Source organism: Alligator mississippiensis, chromosome 2, assembly GCF_030867095.1.
Source record: "Alligator mississippiensis isolate rAllMis1 chromosome 2, rAllMis1, whole genome shotgun sequence".
NCBI classification, from domain to species: domain Eukaryota; kingdom Metazoa; phylum Chordata; order Crocodylia; family Alligatoridae; genus Alligator; species Alligator mississippiensis.
This window is the reverse complement of record NC_081825.1, coordinates 21,384,758-21,405,755: the sequence shown is the minus strand read 5'-3', so window position 1 is coordinate 21,405,755 and position 20,998 is coordinate 21,384,758. Positions and strand designations below refer to the sequence as shown.

General features: G+C 47.6%; 1 protein-coding gene across 7 annotated transcripts in view; it reads right to left on the bottom strand.

Moving 5' to 3' along the window:
- The window catches only part of MSANTD1 (Myb/SANT DNA binding domain containing 1), a 104,758-nt gene that overhangs the window by 13,993 nt on the left and 69,767 nt on the right, over positions 1-20,998 (bottom strand). For all 7 annotated transcript variants that reach the window (XM_059721533.1, XM_019479090.2, XM_059721532.1 and 4 more), the window contains one exon: positions 6,893-7,177. In XM_059721533.1, the coding sequence (XP_059577516.1) occupies positions 6,893-7,177 (285 nt within the window). The remainder of the gene's footprint in view (positions 1-6,892; positions 7,178-20,998) is intronic.

The following is a 20,998-nucleotide window of genomic DNA, read 5'->3' as shown; positions in this document are numbered from 1 at the left end:
TTGCTAAAGTTTCCTGATCACAGGCCCTGGTTCTCATGGGAGATTTCAATCACCCTGCCATCTAGTGGGAGGGCAATCCAGCAGTGCACAGGTAATCCAGGAAGTCTTTGGAGAGCATTGGAAACAACTTCCTGGTACAAGTGTTTGAGACCAACTAGGGGCCGTGCTCTTCTTGACCTCCTGCTCACAAGCAGGGAAGAATTGGTGGGGGATGTAGAAATGGATGGCAACTTGGGCAGCAGTGACCACAAGATGGTCGAGTTCAGGATCCTGACAAAAGCAAGAAAGGAGAGCAGCACGGTATGGATCCTGGACTTCAGAAAACCAGACTTTGACTCCCTCAGGGAACTGATAGGCAGGATCCCCTGGGAAACCAGCCTGAGGGGGAAAGGAGTTCAGGAGAGCTGGTTGTAATTTAAAAAAAACCTTACTGAAGGCACAAGAATAAACCATCCCAATGTGCAGGAAGAATAGCAAATATGGCAAGCGACCAGCTTGGCTTAGCAAAGAACTCTTTGGAGAACTTAAACACAAAAAGGAAGCTTACAAGTGGAAGCTTAGACAAACAACTTGGGAGGAGTATAAGAATATTGCTCAGGCATGCAGGGATGAAGTCAGGAAGGCCAAAGTGAAATTGGAGTTGCAACTAGCAAGGAGCATTAAGGGTAACACGAAGAGTTTCCACAAGTAATTTAGCAACAAGAGGAAGATCAGGAAAAGTGTGGGTCCCTTACTGAATGTGGGAGGCAACCTAGTGATAGATGAGAAGGAAAAACTTGAAGTGCTCAATGACTTTTTTGCCTCAGTCTTCACAGGCAAGGTCAGCTCCCAGACTATTGCACCAGGCAGCACAGTTTGGGGAGGAGGTGAGCAGTCCTCAGTGGTGAAAGAACAGGTTAGAGACTATTTAGAAAAACTAGACACATACAAGTCCATGGGGCCAGATGCAAAGCATCCGAGGGTGCTGAGGGAATTGTTTGATGTGACTACAGACCCTGGCGATGTGTAGGGGATGCACACGGGCACACATGCACCCCCTGCGATTGGCCGCCGCCAAAGCTGACAGTCACCACTTGCCACCCCCCCTCCACCCCCCCCAGCCACCAACACCACTAGCGGCATCTGTGGGCGGTTGCCAACCACCAGTCAGTGCTCGCCATCCCACACCCCCGCCACCGACACCACCATGGCCACCTACAGGAACTACCCACTCGCCACCGCCATGCCCTCACCTCTAACACTGCCGCCACTTGCGGGCAGTCGCCGTGCCCCCCCCCCGCCCCCCCAGCCTCCGGGGGCATGAGCCTCTGGCCATCATCTTTGAATATTTGTGGCGATCAGGGGAAGTCCCAGATGATTGACAAAGGACAAAAATAGTGCACATCTTTAGGAAAAGGATGAAGAAGGATCCAAGGAACTACAGACCAGTCAGCCTCACCTCAGTCCCCAGAACTTGGTACAGGTCCTTAAAGAATCCATTTCTAAGCACTTGGAGGAGAAAGTGATGAGGAGCATGGATTCACCAAGATTGCCTGATCAATCTGATTGTCTTCTATGATGAGATAAGATAACTGGCTTTGTGGATGTGGGGAAAGCATTGGACGTAATATACTGTGACTTTAGCAAGGCTTTTGATACCATCTCCCACAGCATTCATGCAAGCAAACTGAGGAAGTATGGGTTGGATGAATGAACTGTAAAGTGAATAGAAAACTGGCTGGACTGTCAGGCTCAACAAGTTGTAATCAATGGCTGAATGTCTAGTGGCAGCCGGTATCAAGTGGAGTGCCCCAGGGGTCAGTCCTGGGGCCAGTTTTGTTCAATGCCTTAATCAATGACCTGGAAGATGAAATAGAGTATACCCTCAGCAAGTTTGCAGATGACACCAAGCTGAGGGGTGTAGTAGATACACTGGAGGATAAGGCTAGGATTCAGAGTGACCCAGACAAATTGGAGGATTGAGCCAAAAAATGTCTCATGAAGTGCAGTAAGGACAAGTGCAATGTCCTGCACTTAGGATGGAAGAATCCCATGTACTGCTAGAGCCTGGGGGCTGACTGGCTAAGCAGCAGCTATGCAGAAAAGGACCTGGGGGTTACAGTGGACAATAAGATGGATATGAGCCAGCAATGTGCCCTTGTTGCCAAGAAGGCTAACAGCAAACTGGGCTGCATTAGTAGGAGCATTGCCAGCAGATCAAGGGAAGCAATTATTCCCCTGTATTCTGCATTGGTAAGGCCACATCTGGTGTCCAGTTTCAGGCCCCCCACTATAGAAAGCATGTGGACAAGTTGGAGAGAAACCAGCAGAGGGCAACCAAAATGGTTCAGGGGCTGAGGCACATGTCTTATCAGAGGCTGAGGGAACTGGGTTTATTTACTTGGGGAAAAGACAACTGAGATGAGATTTAATAGCAGCCTTTAACTACCTAAAGGGTCATTCCAAAGAGGACAGTGCTCAGTGGAGACAGATGACAGAATGAGGAGCAGTGGTCTCAAGTTGCAGCAAGGGAGGTTTAGGTTTAGGAAAACTCTCTCACTGGGAGGGTGGTGAAGCCCTGGAACAGGTTTCCTAGAGAGGTGGTGGAATCTCCATCCTTTGAGGTGTATAAGAAGTCCCAGCTCAACAAAGCCCTGGCTGGAATGTTGTAATTGGGGCTGCTCCTGCTTTGAGCAGAGGGTTGGACTAGATGGCCTCCTGAGGTCCTGTCCAACCCTAATTTTCTATGATTGATTCTATGATACAAGGCCTGTGAGGAAAAGGCCAAAGTCTACCCTTACATAGCAGAAAGCTTCTCTTGCCATTTTAGCCTTACTCATGCCACAATCAAGACTGTTGTATAGCTTTACTCAAAATAGGTTAGGTATCAGACTGATGGGAGGAATTTTTTTTTAAAAAACCCAAAAAATTAATGCACCGTCTTCTACCAGCATAGCAGGAGCTGCACTGGGGCTAAAGTAACTTTAAGACAATTCTCTAAAATATCATTATAGACAAGGAAAAGGTCTCTGAATGGCAGCTCCTGCTCACCTGATTGGTCAAGATAAAAGAAGGATTTGGATATCTCATTTCCTAGTGGAATCTGGCCTTGTCTGGACTAGGTTCCCTCTTTAAAATTTTCTACTATTGCTGCTACTATCTTATCTCTGCTGAAGGTAGCAAGAGTGAGAGCACTAGTATAGTCAGGGCTGCTTGCTCTGAGACTTAAAACCATGGGCCGTTTATACATGTGCTCCGGGAGTGGGGTGGGGGGCACTTTAATTAGAGCGGTTTTGAGAGCCGCTCCAATTAAAGCACCGGATCATCATGTTGATCAGTGTCCCCACACTGAAAAATGGCAGCAGGGGCACTTTAACTGAAGCTGGTCAAATGAGCTTTATTTAAAGCACCCCCACCACCATTTTTCAGTGTGGGAACACTGATACATGCGACACTGGAGTCTGCTGGAGCGCAGTAATTACCATGTTCCAGCAGAGTTGATTAATCAAGTCTGCTCTAGGGGTGCAATGATACAAATTTGTTGGGCCAATACCAATGGCTGTTTTTTAACGAGCCATATCAGCTGATACTGATCCGATTGCCGATATGCAGGTCTGGCTGGTAAGTCTGTCGTGGAGGAAGGGGCGAGCGGGGAGGGAAGGGACATGGGGATGCAGATCGGGGCACTGGGGTGAGGGAGGGAGTGGGGCTGGGACTGGAGCTGGGGCTGCGCTGCAGCTGCACACGTGCGTGAGGCATTTATCGGCCACATTAATCGGCCATATCAGCCAAACAAGCTGACTGCTGATGCTGTTAATTTTCTTTATATTGGTGCCCATCTGATATGGGACCGATGTATCGGCGCACCTCTAGTCTGCTCTGACGCGTTGTAATTACAGCAAGTCAGAGCAGCCTCTCTTCACACGTATTGGTGCCACTGGTTTTCAAAGCAATCCTGAGTAGGGTTAGAAAGCACTGTCAGTAAAATGCCAGAAGCTAAGCTACACGGGCAGTCTCACTGCTGTCAATGCTAGTGAAGCAGGACTTGTAGTAACAAGAGGAAGACATTTTTAGGGGGAAAAAAGGCCAGTGGAGATAAAAACTAAAGTTAGTGAAGTGTTCTGAAATCTGATCTTACACAACTCATTAAAATGCTCTCCCACACAGATAAGGGCAAGATTAAACACCAGGTCATACAATCATCCTGCCTCTTCCTCTGCAGCTCCACTAAGTTCCTGGCTCATCTCCTCTTAAGTAGCTGAATCTTTTTTGTTACTCTTTAGAATCCACAGAGACTCTTCTAGTGTAAAACGAAGCTCAATCGATTCTCAGATACTTACAGCTGTAATACCTTTCATATAGGTCTTTCAGCTGCTTGTAATACAAAATGCAAATGTTCCTAAATAACAATAAATGAACACCTCAAATATATTTTTTAACTTCATTATATTCCAAAATTTTCTATGGTATGAATTTACTGGTACTGTTTGCAGACACAATTACTTAAGTTTACTATAAAAGAATATTCACAGAAATCAAGTTCTGAGGTGGCAAAAGAAAGTATTTGCATTAGAAATCTGATTCTAGGAGTTATGCATATCCGAGCAAAGTTGAGTATCAAAGACCTCAAATACTTATAGTGAATTGTTAGTGGAACAAGAATTGCAGCTCATAAACCAATACAGAGTTACAGATCAAGAAATACTCACAGAAATTATTCTATGAATTATTTCAGACAAATACTTTTGAGAAAATCATCAGCTGTTGAGGGTAAATCTAAATATGCTTATTTATTGAATTAATTAGTCTCTGCTTTACTACTTACTCAAGTTCTCTCAAACAACTCCAAATGTAGGCCTGAAAAGTCATTAATCCAGACCAGTCTGTCTGGTTTTAATTCTAGTTCAAAAGCTTTATGTTGCATGACTGACACATAATTTTACTGTTATCCTTAAGTACTAAACAGATACACAGTAAGGTTTTCTAGGATCACCTCATTTTTTTTCTGATAGAAAAATGCAGTCAAATCTTATTTCCATCACATATTTTGCATGAAAAATGAGACTGGAAAAGACTGAAATGTATCAGGTCCACAATATTGTCTTTGCTGAAACCACGCTTTCTAGGGAATTAAAATATTTTCCACACAAGAAAAGCGCATCTTTATTTCTTGTATTAATGATGACTTCAAATAAACACCATTTTAATTATATATAAAATGGCTGCAATGCACTTTAATGCATGAGTTGCAGTTTCCATCTTTAAAGTTGTTCTCTATACATTTTTAATAGGCAAATCTAGTGAAATGTCATTCTTACTACATTGAGGCTGATAGGAATGGCTGGAGAGAGGCAAATTACTGTGCATCTAAACGACATGTTATTTTCCCCAGATTGTTCTTTACATGCACTACATAGAACACTGACATGTGTAGCGGGTGCACATGGGTGCACATACACCCCCTGAGATGGGCCATGCCCCCCTGAGAAAAGCGCTGGCGGCACTTCCGGCCGCAGGCTGCTGCAGCAGGGGGGAGGGGCACGCAGCTGGCCCAGCACAGCAGGCAGGTAGGCAAGGTTTCTTTCTTTAGTTTCTGGGCTTACCCCACAATGCAGGAGGGAGTGGGGTAAGGACAGGGAGAAATCATTCACCCCTGCCCCTGCTGCAATGTGGAGATTGTCCCAGGACCCAGCCCGGCTGGGGCCCCACTCACAGTGAATGGAGCCCTGGTCAGGCCGGGTCATGGGACAAGCTGAGCCCGGTGACTCCTGCAGAGTTGCAGTGCCAGGGAGCCAAGGGGGGCACATGCCCCCCCCCCCCGATCTTTGCACGGGGCAAGGGTGGGCTGCAGCTGCAAGGCGAGCTGGGCTCTGCCTGCTCCATGCCCCACTGCAGCCTTTGAAAGTGGAGTGGCACAGCGTCCTGTGCCTCATTGCCTGGCCTGCCCAGCGGCAGGTCACATGGTGGCGCGCCGCTTTCAAAGGCTGCAGTGAGGCGTGGAGCGGGCAGAGCCCAGCTCACCTCACAGCTGCAGCCCGCCCTTGCCCTGTGCAAAGATCAGGGGAGCCATATGCCCCACTTGGCTCCCTGGCACTGTGACTCTGAAAAGCCACCAGGCTCTTCCTGGGGGTTACTTAGATGAGGCAGGGTGGGGCAAGGGGCTCCGTCTCCTCCAGCCTGGTGCCACAACCAAGGCTGGCCCTGCTGGCCCTGCCCCGGGCGTTGCGGGGCTGGGGCCGGACCAGGGCCAGTGCAGGGAGGCAGCCAGAGCCAAGGCAGGGATAAGGGGAGGTGAATGCCGGCACCAGGCAAATGACCCCTGGCATGGGGAAGGGGCAGCTGCACAGGTGCAGTGGACCCCATCCCCAAGCCCAAGCCCTGCCCACTGCCAGCCCCAGCCTCGCTCCCTCCCCCCCATGGCCCTTTCCCCTCCCCTTTCCCCACAGGCTTTCACAAACAGCCTCCTTCGCGCCCCCCCCCCATTTTTTTCTCCCCCGGCCCCCCCGGTCAGCAATCAGCTGCTCGGAGACTCCCCCCATCACTAATCGGCTGCTGGTGCCCCCCAGGATTAGGAGGCACCAGTCACCCATGTCATAGAACTTGAGAGGCATCTCCTATCCCAGCAGAATTACTGCATCTCATGATCTGAGTGATATTCATGCTAAGTTGGGGACTGTGCAGCATTTTTTGGTATCAGTCCTGACCCAGTCTTTCCAAATCCCTTTAACCACCCACAGATGAAAAACCTTAGTCCTGCAGTTAAGTTACTACCACATCTCACTTGTGATTTAAGAGCAAGAAAGACAGCACAAGAGCAAGAGTGAAAGAGAGCAAAAGCGAAAATGAGAGAGAAATGTAAGCAGTCTTACAGACCCAGTCCAATGTGACATATGAGAGAGAATAAAAAAACTACCTAAGCTTGTAAGAAAGTAGGCTCGATGAGCTCTCTGAATGTTCATCTTCAAAACACTCTTCCCTTCCTTCATAAGTAAATTGGTTATATGGCAAGTAGAGAGGTGTAGACTTAGCTGATGGTGACTGTGAGGCTTCAGTCTGTGATGTAGAAGGACCTGGTTGCTGACTTTCATGCATTTTCACATCACTGTGTTCTGTTACTTTAGACAGGATCCTATCAATGGTTTTGTAATAAGGCCAGTCAGGTGCAACAGTTTCACTATCAGTCATGCATTTTAATTTCCTGTAATGAAAGACACATAACATTAAGGTCTGATAATACAAAATAAGCATTTCATGTAAATCTTACAGCTTCATTTAGTGTCTGAAGCAATTTTTTCATATAAAACTTTGATCATTTGACAGTCAGACTAGAAATACTTAATGAGAACACAGACAGAGTTTGGGAGTTTTAATTTCCAGTAAGGTCATTAAAATTATTTTCAGGATTTTATCCTGTGATACAAAGATGCATATTTTCCAAAGTTGAACTAAGTACCAATGCAAAAGAAAAACAGCTTCTACTAGTGAAGAGAAATATTTAAGTAATTTAAGTAACCAATATGCTTGTCAAACAATGCTAAATATTTACCCTTACCAGCTGCCAAACTGACCATTCTTATTGAGGTCTAACAGAATGTATTATTATAATAAAGACTACTGAGAGAACCATTGTCTTTACACTAAATGGAAATCTACGCCATGCCTTATTCCATTAACAAAGAATAGAGACGTTCCCTTAATTCAAGTGATAGTCGCATGGCACCAGCATGATGCAGGGAACAGTCATAGTGGGTGGGAACTATAGTAACAAGCATAATGTTGGAGATATTTATAGATGTACCACAAAGTTTATGTCCATTTAGAAAGAGTTGAAGGATTCTTGACAGACTTGACTTGGAACTAGGCTGTTCTCAGTGGTGGCAGGTGACAGAGCAAGGAGCAATGGGCTCAAGCTGCAGCAAGGGAGGTTTAAGTTGGATATTAGGAAAAATTTTCTCACTAGGAGGGTGGTGAAGCACTGGAACAGGTTCAGGGGTAGGCAAAATGTGGCCCACAGGCCGGATGTGGCCCGCCAAGCTATTCTCTCCGGCCCGCGGGGCCCCTAAAAAATGTAGAAAATGAATATTAATCTGCCCTGGATTGCCTGTCATGTGGCCCTCAAAGGCTTGCCAAAACTCAGTAAGCGACCCTCCGCCCAAAATAACTGCCCACCTCGGGGTTACCTAGAGAGTTGGTGGAATCTCCATCCTTGGAGGTTTTTAATGCCTGGCCCTGGCTGGAATGATCTAATTGGGGCTGGTCCTGCTTTGAGCAGGGGGTTGGACTACATGGCCTCCTGAGGTCCCTTCCAACCTTCATTTTTTATGATTCTATGACTTTGTCCTTCATATATATCCCTTTATGAAGGCATGTAAGGCAGTTACATACCTGATCCAAACTTTCCTCCATCACACAGACTTGGTATTGTTTGTATACTTTTTGACCTCAAGATCATATAACTTAAAACTCAAGTTCACAGAAAACTGTATGAACTGTAAAAAAAAATGGTCACCCAAATCACTGAGAGCTTTATTTTTGGTTATATCCAGGGTTCCAGGTTTTCCGTTTCCTGCAGAAAAATGAGGATTTTCCCCTTTGAAGTGGAAAACCATGGGTTTCTCCTTTTGCAAACAGCTCTCCACAGGCTGGCAGAGTTCCAGCCTGCAACAAGCTGCTTGCAAAATGGGTGCAAAACCCTAAACCCTGTCTAAAGGGAAAGGGGAAGGGGGAGGGGGCATGGTCAGGGCCTGAGAATTTAAGACTAGCCAGGGCTGACTCAGACTCACTTTGCCTCCTGCAGCCTTCAGAGTAAGTAGGGCCTGGAGAGGTAGGGGGCTATGGGTTGGGAATGAGGGGGCCAGTGATTTCCTGGTCCCTGCGTGGCCCCTGGATCTGATTTTACAGGTTTTGGGGCCTGCTGATTGGCCCTGTAGGGAAGCGGTGGATGGGAAGCCTGGTGACAGGCAGGGCAAGTGAGATGGAAGAGGGAAGGGAGAGGAGGAGGAAGAAAAGAAGTGGGAGAGGGTTATCCATGGGGCCAGAAGCGGTCTTCTAGTCCTGAGCCGCCACCCACCCACTGTCCCCATGCGAGTTTCCGGCCCACCGCAGTCCCTACCCCGCTACCCCTATCCTGCTGTTCCCAGGTGCTCACTGCCCAGATAGTTCCAAAAGGTGGCAGTGGGTACATCAAAGCGCTCAGCATCCATAGTGCCTGGGCCAGACCAGACTAGTGCAGAGCGTCTCGGCAGAGCAGCTCCACGATCTGCAGTGGGGACAAGCGCTGGCAGCCCTGGGCAGTGTGCAAGGGCTGGCCAGAGCCGCAGTGAGCCTACAGCAGTTGGGGCAGCCCAACTCTGCCAGGACATGCTGCTGCCATCTGGAACCAGTTGAGCGGTGAGTGCGTACGAGCAGGAAAGCAAGGGCAGTAGGGCAGGGACTGTGGTGGACTAGGGACTCTCATTGGGGCAGCAGGCAAGGAGCAGCAGTCTCCACTTGGTGGGGGCTAAAAGGTGGCTGGCCCCATGGGTGGCCCCGCCTACATCCCCATCCCACTTCCCCTTCCTCTCCTCCCTCCCACCTGCCCTGCCTGCTGCTGGGCTTCCCTTGGCTTGGAAGCAAAATGCAGGACACACATGGGGCACTGGCAAGGTTGGTGGGGCTATGGCTTGCAAATGAGGGGCAATGGCATAGGCAGGAGCAAGGCACTGGCATGTCAGGGTTGTTTAATGTCCCAAAGCAGCGGGAGGTGACAACCACAGTTGCACCTATGTCCTGGTGCAGGGGGACAGCTGCTCCCGGAAGGGAGTAAGTGTGGGATAGGCAGGGGCTGCAGATCAGAAGTGAGGGGCACTGGCAGGGCTGTGGCTTTGCAGTGAGGGACACTGGCATATCATGGCTGCTCAGTGCCACAAAACAGCAGGGGGGCAGCTGCAGCTGGACCCGCATCCTGGTGAGCGAAGGGGCAGAGAGAGCTCTGATTTTCCATAATAAAAAAAACCAAAATCAAATGCCAAAATATATAGGTATTTAGAATTTATTTTATTACAATACACACACACACACACACACACAGATACTCCTCACTTTACATCATTCCGGTTAGCATTGTTTTGTTATTACATCACTGATCTATTAAGGAACAGACTCGTTTAAAGTTGTGCAATGTCCCGTTATAACATTGTTTGGCCACTGCCTGCTAGTGAGACAGGCGGTGAGACAGGGGACGCCACATGCATGTATGTATATGCACATGGCCCCAGGCAGCCTGCAGAGCAGCTCCAGCAGGTAAGTGATGGGGGGAGAGGGGGATTGAGGTCCCTGTAGGGAGGGAGCTAGGCAAGGCTGGGACTGCTGCCCAGCTGGGTAGGGCTTGGGGCCTAGGGCCACAATGCACAGCTGCAGGGCCCCAGCATGAAGCAGGACAGGGCTGCATGTGGCTTGTCTGGGGGAGGGGGAGGGGGAGGGGGAGAGCTGGCTCCCCGCTGCCACACGCACTCCCAAATCTGTACCCGGGGCAGGCGCAAGCTGCAGACCTGGGCTCCCACCCTGCTTTACTCCCCTGGGGCCTCCGCAGTCCTGTGGGCATGACCCAGTGTGACTGGGGAAAGCAGGGCCATGTGGGGATCTCCTCACTGCTGCTCACCCCCCGCCCCCACTGCCCTGGCGATGCATCACCTGTTTGTGCTGTTGCTTTGAGGGGCGCAGCCCCATGCACAGGAGGCGCATTGCTAGGGCAGCAGGGGGGTGAGCAGTGATAAGGAGATCCCTGTGCAGCCCTGCTGTCCCCAGCCATGCTAGGTCATGCCTGCTGGGCTGCAGAGGCTGCAGGGGAGCAAAGTAGGGCAGAGCTGGCAACGGCTAGCAGGGCTGTGGAGGCCCCAGGGAAGCAAAGCAGGGTGGAAGCCCAAGCCCACAGTCTGTGCCTGCCCAGGGTACAGATCTGGGGGGCGTGGGTCCCCACAGCCCCCTGGGATATGTGTGGCAGTGGAGAGCTGGCCCCCCACTGGACGAGCTACCCGCAGCCCAAAGCTGCTCCCCAATGGGGCCCTGCAGCCGTGCATTGCAGCCCCAGGCCCCAAGCCCCAAATGCCATCTGGCTGTGCAGCAACCCCAGCCCTGCCCAGCGCCCTCCCTACAGGGGCCTCAATCCCCCTCTCCCCCCCACCACTTGCCTGCAGGAGTGCACACGGCAGTGGAGAGCCACCCCACCCAAGGCCTCAGCACAGGCAAGCGGGGCACAGAGCTGCGGACCCAGCTATATAATATATTTTGTCTGGGGAAAAAAAATTCCCTGGAACCTAACCCTCCCTATTTACATTAATTCTTATGGGGAAATTGGATTTGCTTAACATCATTTCACTTAAAGTTGCAGTTTTCAAAAACCTAACTACAACGTTAAGATATATGTGTGTGTGTGTGTGTGTGTGTGTGTGTGTGTGTGTGTGTGTACGTACATATAAATGAATATGTGTGTGTGTGTGTATGTGTGTGTGAAACATCACATATTATACATAAATATATATATGTACATATGTACACATACACGTACATGTGTACGTGTGTGACATTTCATTTTAAATCACAGAGAAACACAGACCTTAGGTTTTTTTAATCAGAGAATTTGGGAGGGTTTATCAGAGCATACTGGATTTTTTAACAGAGAAAACCAGGATCCCTAGTTATATCCCTGCTTTAGATCTTGCAACTGTTAAGCCAGATTGTTTCAAAGGGACAGGAGAGACATAAGAATAAAGATAAATGCTTCACATAAGTAAAATTTGAATTAACAGACCTAGAAAATAAACAAAAAATGGTTTCTGCCAGCAGAAAGCAGATTCCATCTGATGAAAATAGGAAAAGAACTGGATTTGATAGCTGACCTACCATTTTCATAAAACATGCACTCTGGACTGGTGAATGGAGAGGAAGGGAGTTTTTTCTTAGGTTCTGATGCAGTTTAGCATGCACGTATGCTACAAGGTATGATGAGATTTTTAGCTATGGGAACTACATATAATAGAAATGAAAAGCAAAGCCTGTATCAAAGAAGTCTGTATTTTTATTCCCTCAATGCATTAAAATTTTTAATTTTTTTTTTATGTTTCACAACCAGCTGATGCAATTTCATCAGAGAATATTTGACAGACCATGTATATTTATACATCTTTTAAACCTGGAATAGCTTGTCACAAAATAACTAAATACAGGACTGACAACAACTTGTCCATTTGATCCAAATACCTTTTAACTTAGCTGTTTAAATTATTTGCAATAAAACATTTTTTAACTGTTTGGTTTACCTGGATCTGGAGCCCAAGGACATGTCTTTAGCAATGCCCAATGTGCACAGATTTAACAGCTTAAATATAGTACATCTCAATCTGCAATAATAAGAAACTCACAATCTTAACAGCAAAGATTAATGATAATTAAAATGTGGGTTTTGGTGGGAGCTGGTGTTTGCTGAACTTGGACCTCTAATGGAGGAACTCTCTAATGGAAGATCTCTGATGGCAAACTGGTAACCCACATGAACCACATTAGCAGCATCTGTTGTCTGATGGAGCAGCTAACTACAAGTGTGGAGCAGCTGGCAACAGCCAATGATCTCCCCAGTGGTTAAAAACTCATCTCAATGGCAAGAGGGCAGATGAGCCCAAGCATGAGAGTCACTAATGGAAAAACTAACATATGAACTCATGTAGATCAACAGCAGCTGAGACACTGGTGCCACAGTGTAGTTCTCCATAACAGGGCAATGTCACCAAGTAGCATGAACAACATCACTCTGAGGACATTTGAATTAACCTCACTGATAATCAGGGACTGCATTTCCCTAGTGCTTCATAATTGCAGCAGCTTTTTTTCAGTTCCATTGGGCTTGAAGTATACTGGTGTTGGACTTCATTTGTAGTTTTATCTTTTATATAGCTTAGCATAAGCTAAAACTCCATTTTGTTTTACGTAGCCATCTTAATGTTTTTCTATTTCTTGTTTTGTATGAATGTGGTACGTGTGTGGTCAGGCAAGAAAGAAAATAGAAACTAAAGATGCAAACAGTAGGAATATTTGCCTTCCTACTATTGCTGTAGAATTGATGTATGACCAATTAAAAAAACTGGGTGTATATAAGTCAGTGAGAGAGGATGATCTTCATCCAAAAGTGCTGAAGGACCTGGCCAAAGACATTGCAGAACCCCTCGTCAAACTTCCACAACTCGTGGTACTCTGGAAAAGTCCCAGAGGACCGGAAGAGGGCCAATGCTGTGCCCATCCACAAGAAGGGCAGGAGGGAGGACCTGGGTAAGTATAGGCCAATCAGCCTAAACTTCCATCCTAGGGAAAATCCTAGAAAAGTTCATAAGGAGTCTATCTGCAATAAGCTTGCAGAAGGTAAGATTCGGAATGACAGCCAACATAGCTTTGTCATGGGCAGGTCTTGCCTTACCAACCTCATCTCCTTCTATGACCAGGTAACTCGCTACCTAGGCACAAGAAAGCAGGTTTTCATTGTGTACCTAGACTTCCAAAAGCCCTTTGTGATCTGGTATCCCACGATGTCCTCACAAGAAAATTGGAGGATTGTGGGCTTAACTCCAAGACACTCAGGTGGGTGAGAAACTGGCTGCAGGACAGAACCCAGAGAGTCGTAGTGAACGGAACTGTGTCATCCTGGTGAGAAGTGGGCAGTGGTGTCCCGCAGGGGTCAGTGCTTGGTCCAGGACTTTTCAACATCTTTATTAATGATTTGTATGTGGGGGTGAAGAGCTCACTGGCCAAGTTCGCGGATGACACCAAGTTATGGGGAAGTGTGGTCACGCTTGAAGATAGGTTACAGATATAGGCGGACCTAGACAGGCTAGCAAGTTGGGCGGATCAGAATTTAATGTATTTCAACGTCGAGAAATGCAAAGTGCTCCACCTTGGAATGAGCAATCCCCAACACACCCACAGGCTTGGCGGCACCAAACTGACTAGCACCATGAATGAAAGGGGGTAATAATAGACCACAGTATGACTATGAGCCGGCAGTGCAATGCTGTAGCCAGTAAGGCAAATAATACTCTGGCATGCATCAATCGATGCATCTCCAGCAAAACCAAGGAGGCAATTCTTCCACTCCATTCAGCACTGGTGAGACCACAGCTGGAGTACTGCGTCCAGTTCTGGGCACCGCACTTTTTACAAGGGCATGGACAAGCTTGAGAGAATCCAAAGAAGAGCCACCCGTATGATCAGAGTCTTAAAAGGCAAACCATACGAGGAAAGGCTAAGGGATCTGGGACGCTTCAGCCTGAGGAAAAGAAAGCTGACAAGGGACCTGGTAACAGCTTACCACTACACCACGGCAGTACATCAAGGGCTCAGTGAACAACTGTTCACCAGGGCACCTGAGGGGGAAAACCAGGAGTAATGGCCACAAACTCCTGGAAGATCGACTCAGGCTCAACCTTAGGAAAAATTTCTTCACAGTCAGGGTGTCCAGACTGTGGAATAAGCTCCCTCCAGAGGTGGTGCAATCACCTACCCTGGAAATCTTCAAAAGGAGACTAGACAGTCACTTCGCTGGGGTCACCTGACCCCCAGTTATCTTTCCTGCTTGGTGCAGGGGGCTGGACCTGATGTCCCTTCCAGCCTTACAATTTATGAATCTGCAGAACCCGGCAGGGGGAGGGGGGTGTTGTTATGTGAGAATGTGTATGTTAATATGTGTCTATAAGTGTAATGATTTAAACAATAAGGATATAATGGCTTAATAGTTTGTGTTTTCAATAAACGTGGTGGCATATTGCCTTATTCCCCTGAAAATAGATCCTGCTTGTCTTTCTTTATACACAGTACTCTTTGTGCGTACCACACTGGCACAAAACAGTAGTGGTGGCACTGTGCAAAGTACCATCACTTTAATCCATTCACACACTCCCACAGTCATGGCATCCTTCTGAAAACCTGTAGGGATATATGAGCGACGGTGACAGACACAGCAACACTGGAAGTAATAGTCATGAACCTGTACTCAGGTAGCAGAGGCTGGAATTACTGGATGTCTGAAGCAAACACAGCAGTTTCGTCTAGTAAACTGCCGGGTGATTGAGAAGCCCTATTTGGAGAAAGCCCTTGGCTCATTCCAAATTAGGGGTAGCACAAACAAGATGAGATGCCTTTAAACAACCTTTCACATGGACTGGACCAGATAGCCACATCAGCTAGGTTAATTTGTGCACTTGAACATCAAACAAAAATGTTTGCTTCCTCTATATAGCCTCATGGAAAGTCCACACACTATTGGATATACCTGAAGAAAACCAGCCTGCTCAGAGGACAGCCTGTCACCAGAAAACTGTAATAATATAGATCCTCTCCTTGGACTGTAACCATGTAGTGGTAGAGAGGCTTGTGTGTACCAATGACTCTTAGAGTTATGTCATTTGGAGCCTTGTATTCCTAGTAGGGTCTCTCCTGGCAAACAGGTTTGAGGCGAGGTCCCAGTCTAAGCATTGTCCAAACTCCTGAAGACCCCAACAGCAGAACATTTGAGGACCTGCTGGTTCTCTGAGGCTTTGAAGGTGGATGAGGGCTGCCAAGGGATGGATCCTTGTCACTGGGTTCTGGGCTCCTTCTTGTTGAGTTCATGTGGCTGTCACTTGTGCACCAGCTTCCCCACATTAAAAGATGTTATGCGCAGGCCTCTGCCAGGCATGTTAACATATCCCACAAACCAAGTCCTGTGGCGATGGATGAGTTGGGGTGGGGACAGGAACAGTGATCCCTGGGAGTCCCTAGTCCCAAATCTGAACATAGGCAGTGGTCATGTGATGGTCTTTTTGCACTTACCGAGACAGAAATACAATTTGGCATCTGCAGCCAGGACTGAGCAGTCCTCTTTTGGATCCCCTCTGCTCACCTTGACTGGGGAAGGGGCTAGAAAAGGTGCTCTAAACATAGGCTGCATTGCCCCATCCAGTGGGATCACTCTACCTGTGGCTGAAACCATCAAAATTAAGTATTGAAATTTGTCACATGTAACGTCAGCACTCCCATAGATTCCCTGAACAGTGAGTGTCCTGGAAGAAGAACTGCCATAGAAGTTAGCAAACTTGCAAGATATGACATCAATATTGCTGCTAAGTGAGACCCACTGGGCAGATGAAGGCTAACTGCAAGAAGGAGGTGGCTACACCTTTTTTGGAAAGGAAAGTCACCTGAAGAGAGGCACATTCACAGGGTTGGCTTTGCCATCAAGAACAAGACTGTTAGCTTTCAGAACTCCTGTCAGCATTAACAAATGCCTTATAACTCTCTGCCTTAAGCTCAGTAACAACCAGTATGCTATGGTCATCACCAGTACATAGGCCCTGACACTAGACTATAAAGAAGTCAACAAGGAACAGGTCTACTGTGCTCTTGACACAGTCCTGACTGCCACTGCCAAGGAAAACAAGCTCATCCTCAGAAGTGACTTCAACACAAGAATTGGGTGACACTCTGAACTCTGGAGTGACACCACTGGGAAAGAGAGGGTGGGGAAAGTCAATCCCAATGGTACCTTTCTCCTCAGAAAATGTGCAGAGCATGATTTGCTCATCATGAATACTATCTTCAGACGGTGTGACAATTATAAAACCACTTGGAAGCACCCATGCTCTAATCACTGGCACCTTCTCAACTAAATTATTGTCAGAGCCCTTGATCATACCAATGCCCATATCACCCAAGTCCTGAGAGGTGCAGATGATTGTTGGATGGACCACCTTTTAGATCAATCGATGCAAGTCATACAGCTTGCACCACAACAACATAAACAACCAAAAGGAATGTGGAAGAGATTTAAAATCAAGGCACTCCAAAACCAAGCTAGATATGAGGCTCTTCAGCAATGCCTTACTGAGAGGCTGTCTGACCCACCTGACTACATCAAGGACATCCAGGTACATTGGGAGCAACTTAAGCACATTATTCACAAGGCATGCACTGAATCAATTGGATACTCCACTTACCATCATAAAGATTAGGGTTCCATCAGAAATTCAACAATCACCATCCCTCCATCCAACTTTCTCTAGAATACTCCAGCACCAGCATCTCCTTTTTAGACACGATGATCAGTATCCAAAATGATAAAATACAGACCATGTTATACAAGAAACCCACAGACCAACATACATATCTGCACAGAACCAGCAATCACCCTAAACACACCAAAAAAGCTGTGATATACAGCCAAGCCCTCAGAGACCATCGCATCTGTACTGAAGAGAACACCCAGGATCGCCACCTCACCACTCTTAAAAAGGCTTTCACCCAACAAGGACACTCCTCCAGAGAGGTAGATCGCACGTTTGAAAGAGCCACCCAGATACCACGTGAAGAACTGCTGCAGTACAGAACCCGCCCCCCACAAATCGCACACCACTGGTTATGACGTATCACCCCTCCCTTGAACCTGTACGAAAAATCCTCAAACAACTGCAACCCATACTAGAAAGAGACCCTATTCTTAAAAAGATCTTCCCAGAGCCACCCATCCTAGCCTTTAAACAAGCACCAAATCTCACCAAGTTCATCACCAGAAGCAAACTTCCTCAAGCCCAGAACACACCAAAAGGATCCAGACTGTGCCAGGACAAGAAATGCAAAACCTGCCAACACATCTCCACCACCCCCACTATTACTACACCCCATAACAGAGCCATCAGCATCCCAGGATCTTACAGCTGCACCTCCAGAAATGTTATATACCTCATCCAATGCACCAAATGCCCTGATGGAAAATATGTAGGAGACACCAAACAACAACTGCGCACCAGAATTAATGCACACCGGAAATCTATCAAAGACAAAAATACCCAATTACCAGTGGGGGCACATTTCCCACAGGAGGGCCACTCTCCCTCCAATCTCTCAGTCCTGATCCTCAAGGGAAACTTACACAACACTTTCCAGAGACGAGCCTATGAACTCCATTTCATCAACTTCCTGGATACTAGAGATCATGGACTAAATATAGACATTGGATTTTTGACACATTATAATCTGCCTGGCAACTGACTCCCCAGCCCAGCCCCTGGCTTCTTTACTTTTCATTCCATCCAGGAAGAGCACACACCAACTGCTGAAACTTCCTTAGCCTGACGAAGGGTTTTTGAACCCAAAAGCTTGCTTAATAACTATTCTCCAACTATTTGGGTTGGTCTAATAGAAGATATCAAAATTCACCCAAGGAACCTTGTCTATAAAAATAATGAAGCATTTATCCACCAGAAGAGAACCATGTTCTACACTTGGCAAAATGAACCCTCCAACCAGCAAAAACAATAGGCTTACCACGACTTAAAGGTGTAGTTCAGAGGAGGTTGCAGGACATCAAGAACCAGTGGTGGCAAGCAAAAGCCACAGAGATCTAAAGTTTCACTGATCAACATGACATGAGAAGCTTCTTTCAAGCAATAAAAACCATCCACAGGTGACATTCCAATAACCCAACCCCCTTGTGATCCCAGGGTGGCTCCACCCTTCTCACAGAGAGTATATCCATCAAACAACACTGGAAGGAGCACTTTGAGATTCTACTCAACTGTGAATCTGAGGTCTCATCTACCACCATCGAGTCCATCCCTCAACACCCGATAATAGAATCTCTTGCTGATCCCCCATCCTTCAAGGGAGTCTGGCGTCCCATCACTCAGACCAAGAAGAATAAAGTGCCAGGACCAGACGGCATTCCCAGAGGTCTTCAAAGGTGGCAGAACAGCACTAGTGCAAAAACTTCACAAACTACACATCAGAATATGGGTTAATGAGGAAGCTCTGTCTGACTTAAAGAATGCCAACATTGTGACCATCTGCAAAAAAGTTGACACGTCAGTGTGTGGGAACTACCGAGGCATTGCCCTCTTCTCCACTGCTGAGAGGATTCTTACTTGCATCCTTCCAAATCATCGAATGGGTACAGTAACTAGTAGGGTGAAAGCGCTAGACTTTAGGAAAGCTGATTTCAATGAACTCAGGCATTTAGTCAAGGACGCACTGCAGAGTAAGAGTTTTGAAGACATGGGAGCCCAGGAAGGGTGGCTGTGCCTTAAGGAAATGATCCTTCGGGCACAGAGGGAGACAATCCCGATGTGAGGAAAAAGGGGGAAAGGGGCCAAGAGGCTTCCTTGGCTCACCAGAGAAATCCAGAACAGCCTACGGGCAAAAAGGGGGGCATATAAAAAGTGGAAACGGGGAGAGATTACCAAAGAGAAGTATACAGGCCAGGGAGGCAGCTAGACAGGCCAAAGCTGTAGGGAGGCAGCTAGACAGGCCAAAGCTACCATGGAGCTGAGGATGACATCCCAAGTTAAGGATAACAAAAACATTTTTTTTAGATATATAGGGAGTAAAAGGAAGGCCCAGGGTGGAATAGGACCTCTACTAAACGGACATAAGCAATTGGTGACGGACAGGGGGGACAAGGCTGAACTCCTCAATGAGTTCTTTGCCTCAGTGTTCCTAAGTGAGGGGCAAGACAAGGCTCTCACTGGGATTGTAGAGAGGCAGCAGCAGGGCGCCAGACTACCAAGCGTAGACCCTGAGATGGTGCAGAGGCACTTGGAGGAACTGGATGCATTTAAGTCGGCAGGCCCGGATGAGCTCCATCTGAGGGTGCTGAAGGCAGTGGCTGACGTCATTGCACAGCCACTGGCGGGAATATTTTTACACTCATGGCACACGGGCCAGGTCCTGGAGGACTGGAAAAGGGCCAATGTGGTTCCCATTTTCAAGAAGGGGAGGAAGGAGGACCCAGGCAACTATAGGCCAGTCAGTCTTACCTCCATCCTTGGCAAAGTCTTTGAAAAAATTATCAAGGCTCACATTTGCGAGAGCCTGGCAGGAAAAATTATGCTGAGGGGAAACCAGCACGGGTTTGTAGCAGGTAGATCATGCCTGACTAATCTAGTCTCTTTTTATGACCAGGTTACAAAACACCTGGACGCAGGAGTAGGGGTTGACGTCGTTTACTTAGACTTCAGGAAGGCCTTCGATACGGTATCCCACCCCATACTGGTAAACAAGTTAAGATGCTGTGACTTGGATGACTACACAGTCCAGTGGGTGGCGAATTGGCTAGAGGGTTGTACCCAGAGAGTCGTAGTGGATGGGTCAGTATCAACCTGGAAAGGTGTGGGCAGTGGGGTCCCGCAGGGCTCAGTCCTTGGACCAGTACTCTTCAATGTCTTCATCAGCGACTTGGACAAGGGAGTGAAGTGTACTCTGTCCAAGTTTGCGGATGACAGAAAACTCTGGGGAGAAGTGGACACACCGGAGGGCAGGGAACAACTACAAGCAGACCTGGACAGATTGGACATATGGACAGAAAACAACAGAATGCAGTTCAACAAGGAGAAATGCAAAGTGCTGCACCTAGGGAGGAAAAATGTCCAACATACCTACTGCCTAGGAAATGACCTGCTTGGTGGCACGGAAGTGGAAAGGGATCTTGGAGTCCTAGTGGACTCCAAGATGAACATGAGTCGTCAGTGTGATGAAGTCATCAGAAAAGCTAATGGCACTTTATTGTGCATCAGCAGATGCATGACGAACAGAACCAAAGAGGTGATACTTCCCTTCTGTCGAGCTCTGGTCAGACTGCAGTTGGAATATTGCGTGCAATTTTGGGCGCCGCACTTCAAGAGGGATGTGGATAACCTGGAGAGGGTCCAGAGAAGGGCCACTTGTATGGTTAAGGGCTTGCAGGCCAAGCCCTATGAGGAGAGACTAGGGCACCTGGACCTCTTCAGCCTCCGCAAGAGAAGGTTGAGAGGTGACCTTATGGCTGCTATAAGTTCATTATGGGAGCGCAGAACGGAATTGGTGAGGATTTACTCACCAAGGCTCCCCTGGGGGTTACAAGAAATAATGGCCACAAGCTAGCAGAGAGCAGATTTAGATTGGACATTAGGAAGAACTTCTTCACAGTTCGAGTGGCCAAAGTCTGGAACGGGCTCCCAAGGGAGGTGGTGCTCTCCCCTACCCTGGGGGT